The sequence below is a fragment of the Tachyglossus aculeatus genome, chromosome X4 (genome assembly GCF_015852505.1).
Source record: "Tachyglossus aculeatus isolate mTacAcu1 chromosome X4, mTacAcu1.pri, whole genome shotgun sequence".
In the NCBI taxonomy this organism is placed as follows: Eukaryota; Metazoa; Chordata; class Mammalia; order Monotremata; family Tachyglossidae; genus Tachyglossus; species Tachyglossus aculeatus.
In genome coordinates, this window is record NC_052098.1 from 49,715,389 (window position 1) to 49,739,863 (window position 24,475).

General features: G+C 44.8%; 1 protein-coding gene across 6 annotated transcripts; it reads left to right on the forward strand.

Moving 5' to 3' along the window:
• Window positions 1-2,838: 2,838 nt before the first annotated feature.
• Window positions 2,839-14,497, forward strand: DNAJA1 (DnaJ heat shock protein family (Hsp40) member A1). Of its 6 annotated transcripts, none has more exons than XM_038769446.1 (10): window positions 2,839-2,860; window positions 4,612-4,756; window positions 5,014-5,191; window positions 5,735-5,839; window positions 7,960-8,187; window positions 8,991-9,105; window positions 10,794-10,909; window positions 11,650-11,750; window positions 12,438-12,630; window positions 14,330-14,497. In XM_038769446.1, exons 2-10 carry the CDS (start codon window positions 4,625-4,627, stop codon window positions 14,368-14,370), a joined length of 1,209 nt encoding a protein of 402 aa, XP_038625374.1. In that variant the 5' UTR covers window positions 2,839-2,860; window positions 4,612-4,624; the 3' UTR covers window positions 14,371-14,497. The 6 variants fall into 6 exon arrangements, with proteins under 6 accessions (XP_038625374.1, XP_038625371.1, XP_038625376.1 ...); XM_038769443.1 differs by lacking the exon at window positions 2,839-2,860 and adding an exon at window positions 2,867-3,361; XM_038769448.1 differs by lacking the exon at window positions 2,839-2,860 and adding an exon at window positions 2,867-3,361 and having other exon boundaries at window positions 14,336-14,497.
• The last annotated feature ends 9,978 nt before the right edge of the window (window positions 14,498-24,475 follow it).

Sequence of the window (24,475 nt, forward strand, 5' to 3'; positions counted from 1 at the left end):
TCAATCTGGTAAAGAAGAACTCAAAGATTAACTCTGAACCTTAATTCACCTTGTTCCCCCATCCTCTACAACATCCTCCGCAACATTGCCAAGATCCGCCCTTTCCTCTCCATCCAAACCGCTACCCTGCTCGTTCAAGCTCTCATCCTATCCCATCTGGACTACTATATCAGCCTCCTCTCTGATCTCCCATCCTCCTGTCTCTCCCCACTTCAATCCATACATCACGCCGCTGCCCGGATTGTCTTTGTCCTGAAACGCTCCGGACATGTTACTCCCCTCCTCAAAAATCTCCAGTGGCTACCAATCAACCTAAGCATCAGGCAGAAACTCCTCACCCTTGGCTTCAAGGCTCTCCATCACCTCGCCCCCTCCTACCTCACCTCCCTTCTCTCCTTCTACAGCCCAGCCCGCACCCTCCGCTCCTCTGCTGCTAATCTTCTCACCGTGCCTCGTTCTCGCTTGTCCCGCCATCGACCCCCGGCCCACGTCATCCCCCTGGCCTGGAATGCCCTCCCTCCCAACATCCGCCAAGCTAGCTCTCTTCCTCCCTTCAAGGCCCTACTGAGAGCTCACCTCCTCCATGAGGCCTTCCCAGACTGAGCCTCCTCCTTCCTCTCCCCCTCCTCCCCCTTTCCATCCCCCCGCCTTACCTCCTTCCCTTCCCCACAGCACCTGTATATATGTATATATGTTTGTACGTATTTATTACTCTATTTATTTATTTTACTTGTACATATCTATTCTATTTATTTTATTTTGTTAATATGTTTGGTTTTATTCTCTGTCTTCCCCTTCTAGACTGTAAGCCCACTGTTGGGTAGGGACCATCTCTATATGTTGCCAACTTGTACTTCCCAAGCGCTCAGTACAGTGCTCTGCACACAGTAAGCGCTCAATATGATTGATTGATTGATTGATCCTCTAGACTGTAAACTCCTTTCGTATCGTACTCTCCCAAATGCTTAGTACAGTGATCTGCACACAGTAAGTGCTCAAAAAATACCATTGATTAATCGATTGGAACTCTCCCTCCTCCCTCAAATTTGCCAGACTACAGCTCCACCTATCTTTAAAGCTCCCCTCAAATTTCACCTCAACCAGAAAGCCGTCCCTGATTAATTCATAACCTCCTAATCACAGCAACCCGAAATCCACCCTTAGCACCTGTGTACTTTATTCCTGTCCTCAGAACTCATCTACATATGCATATTTTTAATTACATATCATCTATCTGTTCACATCTCATTATGTTGGTAATGCATCCTACTCTATACTCCATCTTCCACCGGCTCTCCCTGTCTGTAAAATAATTATGTCATCTTCCCCATTAGATTGTACAGTCCTTGAGGGAAAGGAACAAGTGTTTTGCTACTGCCGTACTCTCCCAAATGCTTAGTGCAGCGCCCAGTAATAATGATTATGGTATTTGTTAAGTGCTTACTATGTGCCAGGCACTGTATTAAACGCTGGGGTGGAAACAAGCAAATCGGGTTGGATACAGTCCCTGTCCCACATAGGGCTCACAGTCTTCACCCCCATTTTACATGAGGTAACTGAGGTGCAGAGAAGTGACTTGGCCAAAGCCACCCAGCAGATGAGTGGAGGAGTTGGAATTAGCACCCATGACCTTCTGACTCCTTATCCGCTACGCCAGGCTGCTTTCCAGTACTCAGTAGGTGTTCAATCAATCCATCCATCCATCCATCCATCGATCAATCGTATTTATTGAGTGTCTGCTGTTGTGCAGAGCACTGTTGGCGTTAGAGGAGTGAAGTGTGCGAGCTGGGTTGGAGTAGAAAAACAGGGAGGTGAGGTAGGAGGGGGAGAGATGGTGGAGGGCTTTAAAGCCGACTGAAAGGGGTTTCTGTTCGATGCAGAGGTGGATGGGAAACCCCCCGAGGGTCTTGAGGAGTGGGGAAGACACGGACTGAACGTTTTTGTAGAAAAATAAACCGGGCACGATTGCAGTACGGATGGCAAGTACAGTACTAATTGACTTTGACAAATTCCAATTTATTCAAGTTCTGCGTTTCGGCAGTGCTTTCGACTCCCAAGAAAAGTGGAGAGTCCCCTTAGTCCTAATTGATTTTTAAAAAATTCTGGGTTTCAGCAAGAAAATGCATCTTCCTCATGCATGATTTAAATTTTTGGGAAATCGAGGAAGCTTCTTCCTGAAGCCGTAAAGAAAGCCTCGGCATCTCGCCTCGGTGGCGAACAAAAAGGGGAAGTCGTTTGCTGGTTCCAGGCTAGGATACAACATAAGCTATTGTTCTCTTTGTCCTGAAGCTTCGGAGAAGCGTACCATCGAGTCACAAAACGCGGGCCCCTCGGAGGTACTTCTAGCCTCTTTTTTTTAAAAAAGAAACCTAAGCGTGCATCTGAGGAAGAGGAAAGGCCTGATGAAGGAAGGAACCCGCTGTGCAAGTTTCGGGGCCTCTCTAAGCGGCCTTTGCCCACCGTCCCCCCACCCCACCAAGGCTGCGCTTTGTGATTTTTCTTTATTTTCAAGAGGCGACGCCTTCCCGTTGCAGATTGCTTTTGGAAAGTGGAGGGAAGGAGGAAGATGAGAACGAATAACCGCCCCCCCCCCATCACCTCAAGCCCCATCAGGCCCGACGTTCCCTCACCCCGGTTTGAGCACCCCGCGATCCCCGCCCCGCTTTTTCCCCCTTTGCCTCCCTCCCCCAGCCCCGAGTTCCGGGCCCCTCCTCGTTGCCCTGGTAACCGCAGAGCGAGGGGAGGAGAGGAGGAGACGACGAGAGGCGGGACTTCCGGCGGGTGACATCACGGTCCTCGACTACAAAACCCCAACGGTTGCGGCGCGCCGAGCCGAACTTTCCAGAAAAGTCGGTCGGAGGTGGGGTGCTTGTTGGCGGTATTCTTGCCTCTCCTCCCCGACCTGCCCCCCGCCCCCCTTCCTTCTCCCCCCAACCTATTTCTTCCCGTCTCCCAACACATTTAGGAAAGAGCGGGTACCGGTAAGTCCTCAGTCCCTGGCCCGTTCGCCTCTCGCTCACACCGGTTGCCCCGATGTGAGGAGATGGTAGCCGAGGTGGGGGGGGGAGACAATTGATGTCTGTTCCGGGGCAGGGGTGGCCCGAGGCCAAGCTCCTCGTCGCTTGCCCCTTTTTTTGCCGCGCCCGGCCGGCTGACCTCCCCCTTCGCCGCCACAGCGTAGGTTGGTGTCCCGCCGCCTCCCCTCAGGAGGGTCCCCGTCCAGCGAGTGGCGAGGGGACGCGGCTCCCTTCCCCACGGGGCCCCTGAAGGGGCGTCGCAGCGGGCCCCCCCGGCCCCGGCTCGTTTTCGCCGAGACGCGCGTCCCTCGCCTCCCGCCGGTGCGCGACCCCGCCCCGATCTGGTGAGGAGAGGGGCGAGCCGGGGTTCCTGCGGGCCTCAGGGAGGGAGCCTGGCCTCCCTGGGTGGGGTCTGAGGGGAAGGGGGCTCCGGTTTGGGGCCTCCCCCATCCGCCTGCCGAGCAGGCTACTCGATGGGGCGGGCTAACGGGGAGGGCGGGGGAGGGGAAGGGCCTGTGCTGAGGTGATGGGGCGGCCGAGGCAAGATGGTGGGCCGCGTGGAAACCGCCTCCGGTTTCGCCTTGGGAAAGAAGAAAGCGGAAGGCGAGGGAGGCGGCTCCCTCCTGTAGCCCCGTCTGCGTGGTGGCCGCCGGTGGGCGATACGGCGAGTAGGAGTAGCATTTATCAAGTGCCCACTGGACGCGGTGTATCGTCTTTAGGAAGTACAGAAGCACCAAGTGACCCGTTCTCTGCCCACAAGGAGCTTATACTCCGACCGGGGGGAGTGATGGGGGGGGGGGGGGGGACAAAAGAGCTTTTCCCGGGGGGTGCCAATTGATGATGATGATGGCATTTATTAAGCGCTTACTCTGTGCAAAGCACTGTTCTAAGCGCTGGGGAGATACAAGGTGATTAGGTTGCCCCACGTGGGGCTCCCAGACTTAATCCCCATTTTACAGATGAGGGAACTGAGGCATAGAGAAGTTAAGTGACTTAACCACGTCACACAGCTGACAATTGGCGGAGCCGGGATTTGAACCCATGACCTCTGACTCCAAAGCCCGGGCTCTTTCCACTGAGCCGCGCTGCTCCTCAATTGAGAGGGATAGGGGAGGGGATAAGACTTCAAAGAACTATCGAAGGAAGTTTTAGAAGACGCTGGTTCTGAGGTGAATAATGCGAGAAGACTCGTAAGTGTTACATCAATCCAGTGTTAACTACTCGAGGGTCCCAGCTATCTTGAAGGCATAAAGTAAAATCAACCAGAATTCTCAGTTGGCAGTCATCCGGTTTCTTCTCTGAAAGTAGGATAAACTTATCTGTCCGTTTTGGTGCATTGGGTGTGTGTGTGGTGGTGGAGGAGATTTACTAGCTAAAATGAGTGATCATCTGTGGATTTCATAGATTCATTCCTCTTTGTCCTCCATTGTCATGGATAGTTAACTACAGTATTTTTAAAAATCAGCCAAAAGTTTCCTACTGGAAAACAGCAAACACCCTGGTGTGGCTTGGAGTTTATGTAATTTAAAAATATCCCGTTGGATTTTTTTTTTTTCCCCAATTAAGTGGGCTCAAATGCACTCTATTTTGGCAGCAGGCTGTAGAAAATGGTGAAGGAAACGACTTACTACGATGTCTTGGGGGTAAAGCCCAATGCCTCCCAGGATGAACTGAAAAAGGCATACAGGAAGCTGGCACTGAAGTACCACCCAGATAAGAATCCCAATGAAGGTGAAAAGGTAAGTATATTTCTCTTTGTTCTTGCATACAGTGAACATTTCTGATCTTTGGAAAGTATATAAACTTATGAATTTACTGTTTGTTTAAGGCGATGCTTAGTCTTTCTCTTTGTGGAAAGTATTGGTTCAAGAGCTACAGGCACAGATGTTGTAGTAATCTTAAGCAAATTTACCTCTTACAAGTGCTATACTCTATAAATATTACATATAGACAGTTGGATATCATTTTGGTATTAAACCGTGCTATTTCTTTACAGTTCAAACAGATTTCTCAAGCTTATGAAGTACTCTCCGATGCAAAGAAAAGAGACCTCTATGACAAAGGTGGTGAACAAGCTATCAAAGAGGGTGGATCTGGTGGTGGTTTTGGGTCACCCATGGATATCTTCGATATGTTTTTTGGCGGAGGAGGAAGAATGCAACGAGAAAGGAGAGGTAGGATCAATATAGTTTGTCAACTTACTGAGTGATTGCCAATCCACTCACTCTAAAGCATTTCTAATTGGCATCTTGTGGAAAAAATCCTGTATAAATTAGTCTGTTACAGTAACCTGCTGCTGACTGTATTGTGTAGTATGACTAATAATGATGGCATTTAAGCACATACTATGTGCAAAGCACTGTTCTAAGCTCTGGGGAGGTTACAAGGTGATCAGGTTGTCCCACAGGGGGCTCACAGTCTTCATCCCCATTTTACAGATGAGGTACCTGAGGCACAGAGAAGTTAAGTAACTTGCCCAAAGTCACACAGCTGACAATTGGCAGAGCCTGGATTCAAACCCATGACTAGTGCACAGAATAAGATATTTTCTTTGGTGGGGGTGATACTTAATCATTTCAAACTATCTGCATGATCTTATGAATTTTCATATTAGGCAACATCATAATTTATGCCTTATAAAGCATGAATGGGTTTGGGATGGGGAATGGGCAGAGAATAATTTTTGAGACAGATTCAGTACTGTTCCTTGCCTGCAGGTAAAAATGTTGTTCATCAGTTATCAGTGAACTTAGAAGACCTGTATAATGGAGCAACAAGAAAACTGGCATTACAAAAAAATGTCATTTGTGACAAATGTGAAGGTAGGTAACATTCTGTCAACTTCTTTTGAAGTTTACATATTTCCTTCAACCTCGTGGACTGAACTTCATTCCTTTGCTATTTTACTTTCATTTTTGTGACCTATATTGCCCCATACTGAAGCCGAAAGCATTACAACTACAGTAGAAAACACTAAAAGTTTCATAGTGAGATAGTCTAGAGCTTAAGCCCCCATTTGTTAAAACCAGCATCTAAGTGAATCAGATAACGGTTCCTTTTCCTTAATGTCAGTCAGCTAGGTGTTATCAAATACCAGGTTGCTTGGTACTTGGGAGTTTGAAGTAATAGACTTGATCCTTGACTGCCCTCAGGGAGTTTACAAGAGGAGAGATGTAAGTCTTTAAAACAGCATGCATATAGAGGAAAATTGTGTACAACTGATGTTTAAATGCAAATTTAAGTGCTATCTATAAGCCATCTTCCTACAGCTAAACCACAGGTCTTCAATTTTCGTTGTAAAGTTTCATCAGTTACATGGTATTTTGGACAACTTTGGCTCACTAGAGAGAGCTTGCAAAAATTTAGCCAAGAACTCTGCCCCAGAATGCCAGTCAGTATCTGTTGTTAACCTCCTGCCTCTGTTGAATGTACTGAGGTGTCAAAGTGGACTAGAACACTGGTTTAGCTGCCCTGATTACTCTGGGCAGCTCTGGTTACTCTGCTTCCCCCTTCAATACTGAATTACTCCCCAAACTAGAATTTGTTTCAAGAAAAAAATGCAGCCCTTCATTCACCTTTCTCAAGCCTTTATGTGTCTTACCCCCAGTGGTGTCAAGGAGCGAGATGGAATTAGAAAATATAATTCAATTTTTACCCAGGATTATTACCTTCAGGTGACTTTTTCCAGTCTTCTCCATTACATTATCTTGAACCTGTTTTATATCCTTGGCCTCTGCAGTAACTTGGTTTCCAACTACAGTATCTTTGTCCTGTGCTTTTTTAACTGAGATGGGAGGAGTTGACAGCATGTTCCCATAGTCTAGCTCTGAGGGGTGGGGTAGCAATTGCAGTGAAAACTGCCTGGCAACTGAGGGGGAATGAAATCCAAGAGGAGAAAGCACAGAAATGGGAGAAGAGAGGTGCGGCGGGGGGAGAATGAATGGAATCAATAAAAGGTAATTTTTAAAACACTTCAAGAGAAAATGTAGGTGGCCATAATGTGAAGTACTACATTTCCCATGAAGCTGTAAGAACTACCTCTTTTCAAGTCAGTGACTATGAACTTTTGATCAATTAGTGGTGTTTGAGGACCTACTGTGTAAAGACTACTAAGCTCTTACTAAGTACCACAGATGAAAGATGCGTGATCACTGCCCTCAAGGTTGGGTTCTCTCTCCAGCTCTGTTTCCAATTATAGAACACCACCCCTGTTTTAGGTTTTCACTCTCCTCCTGCCCCACGCCCCCAAATCCCTTATGTTTCCTGACACTAATTCTGGGGAAGTTAACCAACTTCCCAGTTCTCAGGCCCTATGTGAAGTCCAGCTAGCCAAGGAGAGGGGAGAGACCTGAAATTCCTCCCACTCCCCCAAATGCCTTTACATACATGATCCTATACTTCTGGATCTGTCCCTCAACAGTTCTCTAGTTTTACAGCAGAAGATAGCCAGGGTGAAAAGTGGTGAGTTGGCATGAGATTGGCATAAAGGTAGGAATTGGCCATTCTTTCTGTGCCTGGGGTGGGGGGGAGAGCAGGGGATAACTGCAGTTGAAGTGGGGGGATTATTTGTAGAGCTTTAGAAGGTTTGGGAGAGTGTTTAAAGAGCCTATTAGAAGTAACATTTTCTCTCTCCATCCTTCCATCTCAACATTAACAAATCTAAACTATCTGGAATGTGACTATATCAACATGCTTAAGAAGTTCTGCTTTTGTGCAGTTTCTGGCCTATTGAGGGTTTGGGGGGATAACTTTACCTGTTCTGGAAAGCTATTGCTGCCCAGATATTCTGCTGCTAAATCAATTGTATTTATTGAGCGCTTACTGTGTGCGAGAGCACTGTACTAAGCACTTGGGAAGTACAAGTTGGCAACATATAGAGACAGTCCCTACCCAACAGTGGGCTAAATATACTTAACAATCTTTTTAATCCCCTGGGATTCAGGTAGGGGGGGTAAAAAGGGTGCTGTTGAATGCTGTCCTAACTGCCGAGGAACTGGGATGCAAATAAGAATTCATCAGATAGGACCTGGAATGGTTCAACAAATCCAGTCCGTGTGCATGGAATGCCAGGGCCACGGGGAAAGAATCAGTCCTAAGGACAGATGCAAGAGTTGCAATGGGAGGAAAATCGTCCGTGAGAAAAAAATCTTGGAAGTTCATATTGACAAAGGTAAATAAGTCTGTTTCTCTCCCCACCATGCCCTCTGGAGTCCTCAAGTTGCCCTATGACATGCTTTGTTAGATTAAGGGTAGAGTTCCCTAATGGTTTGGTGGGAACCAAGAACTTGATTTAATCTTTAATCTAGTTCTGCTCCTGAATACCAGGGTGGTTCCAAGTATAGCATTTAGGTTTGTCTAGTATCATGCACTTAATCATAAATCTGAAGTCCTTTAACACAAAAGGAAGACAGAAACTTTTAAGTTTTTGATGCATTCCAGGTCAGATTGCTTTGGTCTTTCAAATGTCAAATAGCTTTGTAAAAGGCATCACTTAGTTGGGTAGAAACATTTACTTTTTTATTTGTCATTCTTCTGCTTGTCTGAAAATGTATAGACAGTGAACTTGTCAATTTTTTCCCCTAAGGTAACTTGTAGACTTTGATTTGTCATGTGTGGTATGTTTGTGATGAGTAACGGTAATGCTAAGCCTAGAAGATTTCAAATTTAGCTCAATAACAATCTTATCATTCCTGTTGGTTGCAAAACTTTAACTTTTCAGGAGGGAACATTGTCCAGTAGTTCTCAACTATCAGTGTGACTTCAATATTTTGTATTTGGGGGGCGGGCGGAGAATTTCCTGATAGAAAGTCAGTTATCTTCTGATTGAAGAAGCAGAAATTAGTGCCTTCCTGTAATTATGAAACGTCTTAAATGTAAATACAGGATTAATTGTAAAGTCTTGTAATGAAGATATCTCCTGTGATTTTTTTTTTAACATTGAATTCTTTTGATTGATGTAAATAACTATTTTAGGTATGAAAGATGGACAGAAGATAACATTCCATGGGGAAGGTGACCAAGAGCCTGGACTAGAACCAGGAGATATTATCATTGTCTTGGATCAGAAAGATAATACTGTATTTACAAGGTAAAAGAAAAAGTTTAATAGAGCAGTACATTTTTTTTTTTTTTTTTTTTACTAGAGGACCTGGTTTGAATGATACACTTCAGAATTCTCTTGTGTGTGTTCTTTTAAACTAGTATTTGGCTGGATTGCCAAAAGGGTGAGGGCTAAGGTGCCAATTCTCTTGAGTGTGTGATGGATAGGGAGAGGGGCTTTTTAAGGAGGGGAGCCACATGACAAGACTTGGGAGTGGTAGGCTTCAAAGAGCTAATGGCGCAAACCCAGTATCTGGAGCTTGTCTTTCTCATTTGGATGTGGTCACTTTCAGTCCTGCACAGTTGTTTTCCCAGGCCTGGAATGAGCAAGAGGATGAATGCAGCCCAAAAATATTTTGGTTACAAAGGACATGGGTTTCAGAGCCTCGGCAGGTTACCCACAAGGAGCTAGCTCCTGTGGTTGAGAAATCTTAGAAATCTCTAAAGGGATAACCTTTTTCCCTCCTCCCTTTCCCCCAGTCTTATTTTCAGTAACCAAACAACAAACTTAATTTGACTTGGTCCAGATTGTCACTTTTACAATTTGAAGGGGTGGTAAAAACAAGGAAACCAGCAGTGAGTGACCCTGAGACTCAAGAACTTGAAGTGGCCACAAAAGAACAAGTGGCCCAGGGGATGGGAGGTCTTGGCCTCCCCCCACCCCCCGAACAGCAGAGGAAGAGACAGATAGAGATATGAGTTGGGTTGGGGAAAAAAAGTAACAACAATGGCATAACCAAACCTCCCTCACCCAAGATACAATGTCATTGAAAATTCAGTACCAGATAATTCCACGGAAGCTGAAACTAATGTTGCTGCTGTAGGGCAGGAAGTTAACAGAAATAAAGAGTAATATGCGGGATAGGAGGAGTACACGAGAGTCAGATAGTTTGCTGTAATCAAGTTTACATTCTAGCCAAACTGGTTACAGCCAGATTCTACAGTGCAATACTCTATACAGTGATTACACCAAATTGCTTACAAACAGACATGAGAGTTCTGGGAATTGGGTGGAGATGATTCTGGGCTAGTAGAAATATCTGAGTTGTGTTCCGAAGGATGAGATCTGTCATTGACTAAAGTTTACTGTAGAACAATCTCTTTACATGAGAACTACTTGAAATCCCGAAAATACTGTTCTAATATGAAGTCACTAATCCTTTAGTATCATTTCTAAGAATTATAGAAGTGCTCCTGAAATCCCACCTTCCCAGCTGGATTTTTCCCCCCCCCACTCGTTCCTTCAGTCCAGCAGCCACCCTACATACTTATTTATATACACAATCATCCTCCATGCATATATGTATAAATAAGTTCAATCTACAGCACTAATTCACACCTACAGTAAATGCTCACTATTGATTGAGGAAGATGTCAAAGATGCAAATCACAAGAGAAAAGGCAATAAGATCTCCTGCAGTTGATATATGATGTATGAGGATTTTCCTCCGCTCTAGTTGAGGGAAAACTTCCTCTTCTACCACTTTCCTGAGAAATTTCTCAAAACTTTTGCTGGAGATGAGGTAGAGTTGGGGCAGTTCAGCCACTATTAGACCTTCAACTTTTTTCTCCTCTGCCCCCTTTTCTTTCCCCCTTCACCTCTTGAAAATGTAGAATTACTAGTGCTGACACATGATGTAGCTGAACAGTTATTTTATCACTAAATTTGTCCTACAGACGAGGAGAAGATCTCTTTATGTGCATGGATATTCAGTTGGTTGAAGCACTGTGTGGCTTCCAGAAGCCAATCTCGACTTTGGATAACAGAACTATTATTATTAACTCTCAACCTGGTAAGCTTGTTATTACTAGTTAAGGAAAATATTTGCCTGTTTCTGAGTCATAGATGCTGAAATTGACCTTCCCGGTCCATTCAGAATTCATACTGTGCAGGCTGCTGCATCTGGGCTTCACATTAGGGCAGTGAAACAGGTAGCTTGAGGGGAAAATTGGTGACTTCTTTCTTTAGCTACAAGCAGATTGTCAGTGGTTTTTGAGCACTGCACTAAGTACTTGGGAGATACAAGGGTTGTTAGCCATGTTCTCTTCCCACAAGGGAGCTTATAGTCTAGACTCAGTCTGAGAATTTGAAAGAGCAGTAATTGCCTATCTTCTAGTTCCTTTTGGTATTATAAGAAGGGCAGTTTGGAATAACAGGAGTGGGATAGGAATATAAACCAGGGCCTGTTCTAAGGCAACTCGTCCTGCTACAAACTGATCCCTTGTAATATGGGTTTTATTTGAGTTGGAAAAAAAATTCAGGAGTAAAGTTAGTGGGACCCAGGGTTCCCTCCCCTCTATCTTCCAGCCCCAGGATTCTTTTCTCTATCTGCCCTTCTCCAGGACTGGAAGAGGGAGGGACGGTCATGTTTCTTTGACTTTTGGGGCAGGGGGGCCGGGGGGACGGGAAGAGTCTTATGTGTACTTTATAACAGGGTCCTGCTGTGATTGTGATTCTTGCGCTATCAAGCAAGCATCCCTTACTTTGCTTAGCTCCTTTATGCTAATCATAAAACTTCCATGGCTTCTTTAGGATCAATCATCAAACATGGTGATATTAAGTGCGTACTTAATGAAGGCATGCCAATTTATCGCAGGCCATATGAAAAAGGTCGCCTCATCATTGAATTTAAGGTAAAGTGTGTAATCCAAGCTATTTCAGTTCATGCTCCCAAACCTGAAGACCATTATACCCAGAAAATGCTAACTTTCCAAAAAAACCTCAAATTTAGAGAATTTGAGGCTTGAAATCTTAGCCCAGGAGTGAAAACATGTACTTATATTCCCTTTATCTTAAATGGAATAAGATTAAGAAATGGTATTAAATACAGATTACACACTGAAAAGACTGGGTATGAACTTGCTTAAAGCCTGGGTTTTGTGAGTCAGCCAATTCATGGTATTTGAGTGCTTTCTATGTGCAGAGCACTGCTAAGCACTTGGGAGAGTACAATACAACAGAGTTAGACACATTCCCTACCTACAGCAAGCTTACACTCTAGAGGGGGAGGCAGATGTCAATATGAGTAATTATGATAATATAAATTCAAGATATGTACATAAGTACTGTGTGACTAGTCAGATTGTATTTTAGCATGGGGGCTAACCAAGCTCTTCATTCTGAATGTGAGGGCAGAGCTTTGAGAGGAGACAGGGAAGGAAGAAACCACTAGAATTACAAAGGAGTTCCTGCTTGTATAAAGAGCAGGGTGCTTAAGTTAATTAGCCTAGCTGTCTTCCGTCCTAGAGTTTGGAGAAGGAGAAAATAGAGTAATACTTTCTCTTTAGAACTATGATATTAATAGGTATTTGCAATGGCAGGTGAACTTCCCAGAGAGTGGCTTTCTTTCATCAGACAAACTCTCTCTGTTGGAAAAACTACTGCCTGAGAGAAAAGAAGTGGAGGAGTCGGAAGAAATGGATCAAGTTGAACTTCTGGACTTCGACCCGGCTCAGGAGAGAAGACGCCACTACAACGGAGAGGCATATGAGGATGATGAACATCACCGCAGAGGTGGTGTTCAGTGTCAAACCTCTTAAATGGGCGTAGCAAATATCATAGTGATGCTAGCTTTTGTATGCAGTAGTGAATAACTGAAAGACTATAGTCATCTTAACGCACTCACTAGTTGGTGTCACTTTTGTTGTAATATTCAACTGTAGCTGTGTTTTGAAAATCCATAATATAAATAAGTTTGAATTTAATGTGTAACAGACCAGTATGCGTGATGACATTTAAAATAGTTAAATAATTGCATAAGGCAAAGGACACCCCCCCCGCCTTGTTTCTGTTTCATGCCTTGTAACTTTGTTTTCAAGTGTATGCACATGCACTGGCTTAGAAGATTCAGTGATGCTCTTCTAGATTCTATACTTTATTGAATTTAAGTGTTCACATGCCTTTATAAAATGTGACTGAAATTTTGTACTGAACTGACCATATTGCCCTATCATGTTAATGTTTTGGTTTATAGTGTTATTGGTGAAATGAGAACTTGCTGTGATGCTCTTGCATTTGCCCCTTCCTGCCTAGATGTCCTGTCTGTGGTAGCAGTTCATGTGCCCTAATTTGGCATATTAACTAATGTGGATTTCTTGTAATCCCAGTGGAAATTAGCTCCCAGAACTGGGATTTTTTTCCCCTCCCCCCTTTTGGTGTATTGCAGCCTAGCCAAGCCTCTGCTCAAACCTTGGGACTTTGGGGTTTAGAATTATATTTTCCTTTTATTGTGCCATTTCTGTTCTTGTAAAACAGTAATATTCCAGCCCTGTGCTGGCAATAATAGACAAATCCCAAGGTTTTGCATTTTAAAGTTAGATTAGAATTGGAAACTTTGCAGCAAAAAAAAAAAAAAAAACTTCAGACATGTGAACTCGGCCAGTGCTTCACACCGTGTGGGGTAATGGTGAAGTTTAAGATTTTGGGGCTAAGAGGAATTGTGATCTGATTAACCTATTATTGTGGTATTTGTTAAGCGCTTACTCTGTGTCAAGCACTGTTCTAAGCTCTGGGGTAGATAAATGTTAATCAGGTTGGGCACAGTCCCTGTCCGACATGGGGCTGTCTGTGGTATTTATTGAGTGCTTATTGTGTGCAGAGCACTGTAGTAAGTGCTAATTACTCACAGTAGTAGTCTTAAATGTCTGTTCCAAAGTTCATTTTTCATGTTCATGAGCTTAAAAGGGTCTGTGGATATAGAATTAAATAATTTTTTCAATCTGTATGAAGTGTGTTTATAGATTTCTTCAATATACTGTAATTATTAAATGTTCTTAATAAGTCACTACAGACCAGTCAAATTGAAAGACTAGTAGAGCCAACCTTTTTCTACTAAGGCTGTCAAAATAGTCACTGCCATTTTGGGGCCCAACCTGGCCCTAGCCTGAAGTTATCTTTTCCCCCTCCTCCCACAGAGGACCTTAAATATACCCTTATTCATCTCCCACTCACTGGCACACTGCCAGGATAAGTAGATTGAATTCACCTAAACTCATGTTAGTTCTGCTAGTCTGATCCTGCTCCATAGTTTTGGGGCCCAAAGACTGGTTCGTGACCATTGAGAACTCTATAGATAGAGATGTAACCATTAATGACCATGATGACTTATCTCTCTCTCTCTCTCTCTCTCTCTCTCTCTCTCTCTCTCTCTCTCTCTCTCTCTCTCTCTCTCTCTCTCTCTCTCTCTCCCTCACCCCTCCACCCCTCCTTCAAGCTACAGGACAGCAAAGGATCTTCTTCACCTGGGATTGGTGAAATGCAAAAAAAAAAAAAAAAAACCCAGTAAAAGCTGGGAGTCTCAGCAAGAAAGCTTTTATTGTAGGAAAAGTGGAGGGAGGTTTCGTAAAGGATTTTGTCATTAAAGAGCAGTAAGAAACTTCAATTTTCTAGTCTATAAAAGCCTTATGATTTACTTCTCTCATCTAATTCCCACCCCTGGGCTTACCGGCTGACTAACAACCATGGAAGTTTGGGGAACAGGAGGCCAGGTATCTTCTGGCCCAATTGGTGGGTGGGGTGCCTGAGTTCTAAGTAGTGGGGGAGATGTGGGGGGTGAAAGTTGTGAAACCTCCTGGCAGTGTTACCTGCCCACTGCCATGGCACTGGAACATGAATCCTACCTTTGAGGGCTCTAGACTAGTGAGTTTCAAACTAGTAAAATCTACAGTTAAGTTATAGTCAGTGACCAGCTAGTAGAAACAGATGCAGATCTTTTATTGCTCCTTTAACATGGGAGCTTAGGTCAATGACTTATGTCCTACTTTATTCAGGCTTTTAAAAGCCGTATGGAAACACAGGAGACAGGCATTCATGCCATAAACACAAAATAAAACTAGGAGCTGACCTATCCAGGGACTAGCTTGAAAAGGAGTGCAAGGAAGGAGTTGGGAAACATGGTTGTTTGGAAATAAACAGACCCTCTTCAGTCACTTGTTAGTAAACAATATTGGGTATCTCTTCCATCATCTAATTGGTGGGGGTTCTATAGCACATTTTAAAAGGTTTCCAGGCTGCTGCTTGTCTCTAAGTTTATAAGGTTTCTGAACTCTTTAAAGTTGGATCTAGGAATGTACTCTCCTCCCTCTTCCTGCCTAAAAGACCTCTCCCAAGCATTTTGCACTAAGCATTTTCCCTCCAGCCATATGTTTCACTTATACTGAACACTCAGCAAGAGGAAGGGACTGAAGAGGTTACTGTGGGCCAAGCACTATGCTGAATGCTTAGATACAGAGCAATCAGGCCAGACAGCCCCTGTCCCATATGGGGCTCACAGTTGAAGGGGGAAGAGGTTGAATTCCCATTTGACAGATGAGAATGAGGCACAGAGGAAGTTGTGACTTGCCCAAGGTCACAGTTACAGACTCTGGTCCTCTGACTCCCAGGCCTATTCTTTTTCCACTGGGCTATGCTGCCCCTTTTTCCAGTGGGTGTGTTTGGGAGTAGATGCAGATTCTAGACCAACTCTGGGCTGGGAGGTGATTCCTGTACCCCACCCAGGGTTTGGGCCAGAAGAGCTCATATTGTACTCTCCCAATGCTTAGTACAGCGCTCTGCACACAGTAGCCACTCAAATACCACTGACTGACTTGGTGTTCTGCTATGCTATCTGACAGCCAGAACACCATGCCGAGGTTTGAGAAAGCAAACCAGTCTCCAAGACATTTCCACCTGCCCATGCCACATTGATGGTGCCCTAGACTGAACTTGTGGGCAGGAAATATATCTACCAACTCTTAGATTCTCTCCCAAATGTTTAGTACAGTGCTCTGCACACGGTAAGCACTCAATAAACACCATTGATTAAAATCTGGTAAATACAAATCCAGTAGAAAACCCCATGGTTTTAAGGTTTACATGAGGTTTGTATAATATAGGGCACAGACTGCACGTAGACTTCATCGTGGGTGATATCACCAGGAAAGTGGCCCCAGTATTTTAGGAGAGTGCTGGAGGTAAAAAGCATTGCTGTCCTTTGTGGGCCCAGGGAGAAGTAGTTATCTCCATTCTGTTGTTGTTTTCTCTCTCTCTCTTTCTCTCCCCCACCCCCCAGCTTTCTTTATCTGTTCGTGGCTCCATCAGTTTAAAGGCAAAATAATGATGGGGAGTAATTTCCCAAAGGAAGCAGTGGGGTCTCCAATTCATATCCACTTTAGTGGTTTAACCTGTGACAAAATCCAGACCTAGGCCTTAGACCCTCTCATTCTCAACATGAAGTAAAAAGACAAAGTATACTAGTGAGTTTACTAATTAATTGGGCCTTACTGAGAGTAATGAGATTTTCTGTGATTTAATAATACTCCTGTTTTCTGACTTTTCATCATTGATGGAAAGGATATGCTGATTGGATCTGCTCAGTGAGATTTTTTGCTCACACTTTTCTGTCTTCAGTCTACACTGAAGCCACTTTTGGTTTTCTTTTTTTGGGGGAGAATGAGTCATCTATGCAGTCTTCTGATTTTTTAGTCATATTTGCCAGAACTGCTCTGTAACTAGAGAAAAGTGATTTGCATATTATAGAGCAAAGAAGTAATTTTTTATGGTGTTTGTTAAGCACTTGATGTGTGCTAGGCACTGTACTAAGCCCTGGGGTAGATACAAGATTATCAAGTTGTCTCTGTCCCACATAATTCTCACAGTCTTAATCACCATTATATACATGAGGTAACAGGCACAGAAATGTTAAGTGACTTCCCCAAGGTCACACAGCCAACAAGTGGCAGAGCCAACATAAGAACCCAGATCCTCTCTACTCCCAGGCCCATGCACTAGGCCAGGTCCCTCCTCTCACCTAGTTCAGGATGAAGGTGGAAAACCATTCATAGGCTTGTAGACCATTGCTGATTCACCGTCAGCTCTCTTCTGATTAAGTAAGCCGTTAGCCGCCTCCAAGCCTTTACTCGGTTTTTGTGGCCCCCTGCTGGATTTTAGCCAAGTCCTTCACTTCTCTCTTCAGATGTGGAGCCTCTAACTAGATGTGGTGTTCCAAGGATCCTGGGACCATTAGCCTTTATAGCTTGGTGCCTCCATGTTGTCAGAGGCACCATGCTTAGAGGGGAGATGAGGTAAGGGGCTTTCCTTGCCCTGGCTCCTTCCATCACTCTGAGCAATCGGTGGGATCGATTGAGTGCTTACTGTGTACAGAGTACAATACAGCTACTAACTGCTTGGGAGAGTACAATACAGCAGAGCTGGTAGACACATTCCCTGCCCACAACGAGCTTACAGTCTAGAAGACAAGCTTGCAGTCTAAAGGGCAAAATTAGGACTTCTGGGGCTAATGCCAGCCATTTTTTAAGGAGTGGCACAGATGACTAGAGTATGTGAATGTCTCACTGAATTTGGGACTCCTGATCATTTTATCTTGCTTTACCCAGTTCTATCTCCTGGGGGAACCGGAAATCATCAGTGAGCCAATGAGCCAAAAGGGAGCCAGCAGGAAGGAGGATAAGTCCCCCTTCTAGACTGTGAGCCTGCTGTTGGGTAGGGACTCTCTCTATATGTTGCCAACTTGTATTTCCCAAGCACTTAGTACAGTGCTCTGCACACAGTAAATGCGCAATAAATACGATTGAATGAATGAATGAATGAATGAGGGGAGCAGGAACAAAAGGCAAACAGTACATGAGATTCCTGACAGTCACCAGTGCATTTCCACTTGACTCACAATTGGTCCACTTTTGGAAATTAGACCGACATGATGGCTTAGACCAGCTGGCTGTCATGGAACCGCTACTTGATCTCCCCTGGATAATTGAACTGACTGAATAATGAATCGAGGGAGTCAGGCCCTTGAAATCTGCTGAGAGCTAATTTTGCCCACAGTAAATTCAATAGAAAAAAAATATATCTGAAGGTGAACCAGCTCATTTCCTTCCTTCATTTCAAAATTAAGAAAAAGGATTGCATTAGATTTGAAACCCAAAATGCTAAATTCTCCTGGGACAGTCTCCTGAGTTCTTTACTGGGGAACCCAGCCCATTTGTAAAGTGCCCTGGTTAGAAAGACAAGCAGTATGGCCTACTGGATAGAGAATGGGCCTGGAAGTCAGAAGGACCTGGGTTCTAATCCTGACTGTCACTCATCTGCTGTATGACTGTAGGCAAGTCACTTAACTTCTCTGGGCATCAGTTACCTCATCTGTAAAATGGGGATTAAAACTGTGAGCCCTATGTGGGACAGGGATTATGTCCACCTGATTGGCTTGTATTGTTTCTATCCCAGTGCTTAATATAGTGCCTGGCACATAGTAAGCGCTTAATGAATGCCCTAAAAAAACAAACAAAAAACAAATACCATAAAAAAAAAATGTAGTATGCTCTTCCAAGGTTGGTTTCAGAAATTGAGGATAGTTCTGTACAGCAATTTCCTTCTCTCTTCCCCTGGCCAAAGGTGTAATCCTGAAGTATGAGGTTTAAAGGCAATTTGACACAGAGTGGTTGTTTTAAATTAGCTGAACAAAAGAACAAAAAGAAAAAACATAGAACAAAAGAAAAAAAGCCTCACCTAAAAACCCTCCTCAATTTTTACCACATGAAACATTTTATGAACAAGTGCTAGATGTTCACAGACTGTTGCCTCCTAATCTCCCCAATGAGAATTTTTCACTTTCTCCCTGGTCTTTTGCATTTTCTTTATTGGGGTTGATTTGAAAATATTATTACGGATAGCGAGTGCTCAAAATGTGTGATGCATTAAGTGCTGGAATAATTATGCAAACATCAAATTCAGACAGTCCCTGTCTCACAACCTGTGTCGGGGTGAACAGACATTTCTCACAATGAGAGGAGAATCCAAACCACGATGAAAACAAGTTGGAATGCAACAATGAAGAGAATCAACAGTACAACAGACAACGAAGCTAGGCCTAGAACAAGCTTATTAGTATTCAGCATGCAAAGTCAACTCTTGAAAACTGCAGTGTGTCAGAGGGAAAGACTTGAATAGGCAGCCATGCACATTTATGCCCGGAGTGTTCTATCTATTGCCTAAGGGATCCTACAAAGAAATGGCTAACCCCTGTGTCTCAATAAAAATGATTGACTGATTGTTCGATTGATTGATTCCAGTTCTGGATAGAATATAAGCACTTGACTCAAGCACCTTTTCCTGAATTTTTATTTCCCTGGAGCTAGAACACTATGGTGTAAGCTTTATTTCCAAAATACACAGAGAGAGTTTGCGGCCACTCATATTTCAGCTCCTGCAGGTGAGGCAAATGTAAGAGTTTTCCACTGAGGGAGCAAATGAACAGATCTCTTTGCCAAATTATCTGCCTCTGTATTCTCTGAGATTCTGGCTCAATGGATTAATTCCTGTATGCACTGCCCACACATGGCTTATTTCAGGGGGGAAAAAAAATAACTGAATCACCATAATAGATTTTTTTTTCAACAGCATAGTTGAAATCTGACCTTCATGGATGCTCCTCTGGTGTAAAAAGAAAATTCAAATTTGGCTCTACTTAATGCTCCGGAAAACATGTTGACTGCAAAATAACCGAAAGGCCTTGAGCTTATTTTAAAGGAAAAAGAGAACTCTTTTCACATGATGTCCCAAAGCCTCACGACTGGGAAGGATTCCAGCCCCCTCTGGAGGAGGCATTCTGAGGCCTCCAACGAGAGGTTCACCCCCACCCCCGAACCCCGTCCCACTGCCAAATTCAACCAGAAGTGCCAGGGAACTGCAGCCAAGTTGCAAAGGCTTTTCAGAGTTGAACTGCAGTGTGGGAGGAGAACATGAGCCATTTTATCTGTCACAGTGAAGCCTAAGGGGAGAAAAGCCTGAGGACAGTGAGTCCAGGGCTCTAACAGAAAAACCAAAGCTTCAACATTCAGTTCTGTGGGATTGCATTCTGTACTAGGCACTTCCCTTTTACATCAGGTCTGTTTCCCTGCCCCATCTCTCTGCACTCAGCATCCAAGGTTCCATGGGGTCCTGATGGATATCTGGCTTAGCTTAGGAGGGCCAAGCATTCAAATGGAGAGGAGGGAAGCAGCAGGCTCTAGTGGATAGAGCTGGGGCCTGGGAGTCTGAGAACCTGGGTTCTAATCCTGGACTCCACCACTCATCTGCTGTGTGATCTTGGGCACGTCATCTAACTTCCCTGTGCCTCAGTTTCCTCAACTGTAAAATGAGGATGAAAAACATGTTCTCCCTCCTATTTAGCCTGTGAGCCCCATGTGGGACAGGGACTACGTCGGGCCTGATTAACTTGGACCTACCCCGGTGCCTGACTGGGTTAAGCGCTTAAAAAGTACCGTAAAACCAAAACGAGAAATGCACGCCCAAATATACCCTTTTTGTGATCTTTTCCATTTTTCATGATTACCTGGTGAACTCCCAGCAGGCTAGGCACTTATTTGGGTTTTCACATCTCTCTCCCTGCTGAACGTTCTTTACATTACCTTTGGGACAAAGCCAGAAGAGAGAGAGAGAAGATCAATGAATTCCCCAACCCCCAGGACTTTCTTGTTTTCCTTTAACCATCTTGTGCAGGGGTGGGTGGTTGGTGGACAAAGAAGAACAATATTTTAGGTTGGTTACCCAGATCCTCAAATTAAGAAATGAACTCTGTGGCATTTAGGGGCGGAAAGTGGAAGAGATTGTTGGAGCCAGAATGGGACCACTGTTAGCACCAACCGCTGCCCCAATCCATGTTTGGGGATAACCCCTTTCCTCCTTTTTTTGTATTTGGAAACAGAGCACTGTACTGTACTGCACTGTACTCAGCAAGCAAGCTGCAGTCTGGAATGCTAATCTATTGGATCGGAGTTGTTTTCATCCTGCCAATTTTACCGGCACCTCTGGGATTTTTCAGGGCTTAGACACTAGAAGCCAAGGCAAGCAGATGTCTCAGCGGTAGGTCCTCCCCCCGGCTTGACTGCTGACCAAGTAATAATAATGATAATAATAATTGTGATATCTGTTAAGCACTCACTATGTGTGTAGCACTCACTGTTCTAAGCACTGGGGAAAACAAGATAGGTCAGACATAGTGCCTGTTCCCCACAGACCTCACAATTTAAGTAGGAGAGAGAACAGGTATTGAATCCCCACTTTACAGATCAGGTGTCTGAAGCACAGAGCAGTTCAGCGGCTTCAATCAGCGGTATTTACTGAGCACCTACTGTGTGCAGAGCACTGTACTAACCACTTGGGAGAGTCCAATGTAACAGACTTGGTAGACACGTTCCCTGCCCACAGTGAGCATTGCCCAGAGTCACAGCAAGGCAAAAAGCAGAGCTGGGATGAGAACCCAGGTCCGCTGACTCCCAGGCCAAGCTGCTCCACTAGGCCAAGCTGACCTCCTCTCCCGCTCCCATCTCCTTTTAAAGCAGCATGGCCTTAGTGGAAAGAGCAGGGACCTGGGACTTAGAGGACTGGGGTTCTAATTCTGGTTCCACTACTACCTGCTGGGTGACTTTGGGCAAATCACTTCACTTCTCTGGGCCTCCGTTTCCTCAGCTGTAAAATGGGAATGCAATACCTGTTCTCCATCCCCCTTAGCCCTTGAGCCCCATGCAAACCAGAGGCTGTGTTGGATCTAATTGCATTGTACCCACCTCACCGCCTCGTATAGTGCTTGGCTCATAGCAAGCGCTTAACACATGCCATTATTATCATTCTGCCCTTTATTTCTCTGGCCCTAAAACCTGGTCCTGAATGTTCTCTCCAGAAGAGCCTGTTCTCTCTCCCTTGTCACTTGCCTCCCCTGTGAGGTTCCCACCCCCACCCATCCTCTGAAAGGGAGGGGAGGATGACCGTAGTATTCCAAGAAGGAATCAAGTCAATAAGCTGTTATTTAACTATGTTCAGATGACAAAATGAATGGGTTAGTGCCGGAGAGAAATAGAAAATTTGAACAAGTGTGCACTTAGTTATCCATACCACTGGGGCAGTGCCTTCGTGAGCCTATTGAAATTCCACCATGCTCCGGATCCTGTGCCCTCTCCCCTGCGTACCAAGCTTCTTCATGGCTCAGCTGGTTTCCTCCCCGGCTTATCATCCTCCCCAGAAGCAGAAGGGAGCCCGGTGCCTTGTGCGGAGAAACGACAGATTAAGCTCAGATTGGCCATAATCCCTAATGGCTAATTTGGGGTGGACCTCCAAACCCTGTCCTCCCTTCAACTTTCCCATCACTGTAGGTCCAGTCCCACCCAGGTCCACCACCATCCTTCTTGTCTCACAAGCCCTTAAACTTCGGTGTTATCCTCAACTCATCGCTCTCATTCAACCCACATATTCAATGTCACTAAATCCTGTCGGTTCACCCCCTTTCCTCTTCGCCCACTCCCTTCTGCCTCACCCTGACTTGCTCCTTTTGTTCATCCACCCCCCAGGTCCCACAGCACTTACGTATATGTCTGTCATTTATTTACTTTATATTAATGTCTGTCTCCCCGCCCCTAGACTCTAAACTCGTTGTGGGCAGGGAAAGGGTCTGTTTATTGTACTGTACTCTCCCAAGTGCTTAGTACAGTGCTCTGCACACAGTAAGCTCTCAAGTACGACAATGAATGAACCTTCACTTTGCTAAAATCCACCTCTCCTTCCAAACTGCTATCATATTAATCTAAGCATTTATCCTATCCTGGCTTGATTACTACGTCAGCCTCCTTGCTGACCTCCCAGCTTCCCATCTCTCCCCACTTCAGTCCATACTTCACTCTGCGGCCTGGATCATTTTGTTTTACAGAACTCTTCAGCCCATGTTTCTCCACTCTTCAAGAACCCCCAGTGGTTGTCCACCCACCTCCGCATCACACAGGAACTCCTTATCGTCGGCTTTAAAGCAATCTCCTTGCCCCCTCCCTTACCTCACTGACTTTCTACAACCCAGCCCGCACACTGAGCTCCTCTATCACCGCTGTACCTTGATCTCATTTTTCTTGCTGCTGACCCCACGTCCTGCCTGTGGCCAGAAATGCCCTCCCTCTTCATATCCGACAATTACTCTCCCCACCTTCAAATTCTTGTTGAAGGCACATCTCCTGAGGATTAGAACCCAGGTCCTTTGACTCCCAGGCCCGGTCTCCTTACACTAGGCCAAGCTGCTTCCCCTATTGATTAGACTTCCCCTCCATCACTTCTTGCTTCTGTATTTATCTGGAATGAAGCAAAACCACTTTGGGCCTTGATCGACTGCATCCCGTAACCGCTTTTTGAAAGCTCAGGCTGATCTGGAAAGCCAAGGCTGTAAGCTGTTCACTTTCAATTGAGCGCCTAAAGGCACCTCCGACAACTCCAAGTGCCTGGAAGAGTGCTATGCACCATGTGGGTGGTTAATGGTAACACCTGGCTGATTCCCCATGACTTTGGCCCTCCGCAGAACTTCTAAAGAGGCCTGAATTGCAATTAGGAAGGTCAATCAGCACGGAGAGAGGCTCGAGGCATAGGACTGGCTATTTGAATGCTCCCTTTCCATTCCTTCCTTCTGCCCAGTTTCCCTCTGCAAAGTGGAGTCAGCTGGATGAGCCAGGCTGCTGATGAACAGGATCTGCTATTTGACAAATACATTAAGTAAATGGACAGTGTTCTTTTTAGGCATTTTGAGTTTTCCTTTTACTAGAGCATCACTGCAAGAATGTGTCTGCTCATTGCTGTATTGTACCCTCCCAAGCACTTAGTACAGTGTTCTGCATACAGTAAGTTCTCAATAAATACCATTGAAATGAATGCCAGGACAATGGTGCATTTTCTTCCCTCTGTAACAAGCATAGATATGAGGGACAGTCTTCCCCTCCGACTGGCATTTGTTGAACAATTACCGTGCGCCCCATTTAAACGTTTGGGAGAGTACAACAGAGTGAGGAGACAGATTCCCAGTCCTCATAGAATTGATGATCTAGCGTGGTAAACACTAAAAACAAATTACACACAGGAGGAAATAATAGAGTGCAGGCATATCCCAGGTTAATGGTAATTGTGGTATTTCTTAAGCGCTTACTTTGTGCCAGGCATTGTACTAACCACCGAGGTAGATACAAGGTATCAGGTTGGATACAGTCCTTGTTCCACACGGGGCTCACAATCTTAATCCTCATTTGACAGATGAGGTAACTGAGGCACAGAGAAGTGAAGTGACTTGCCCAAGGTCACACAGCAGACAAGTGGCAGAGCCAGGATTAGAACCCAGGTTCTTCGGACTCCCAGGCCTGTGCTCTGAGGATGCAGCTATTATGGACACCTCCACCACGCAAGAGGCCAAAAGATATTACGGTTTCCATCACCAACTAAGATTTTGGGATTAAGAATTCTTGCTTCACTTTTAAAGAAAGCAGATGACTTTAAAAAATTATTGCAGAAGACCCTGATGGAGTTCAATCAATCAATGGCAGTTATTGAGCACTTACTGTGTGCA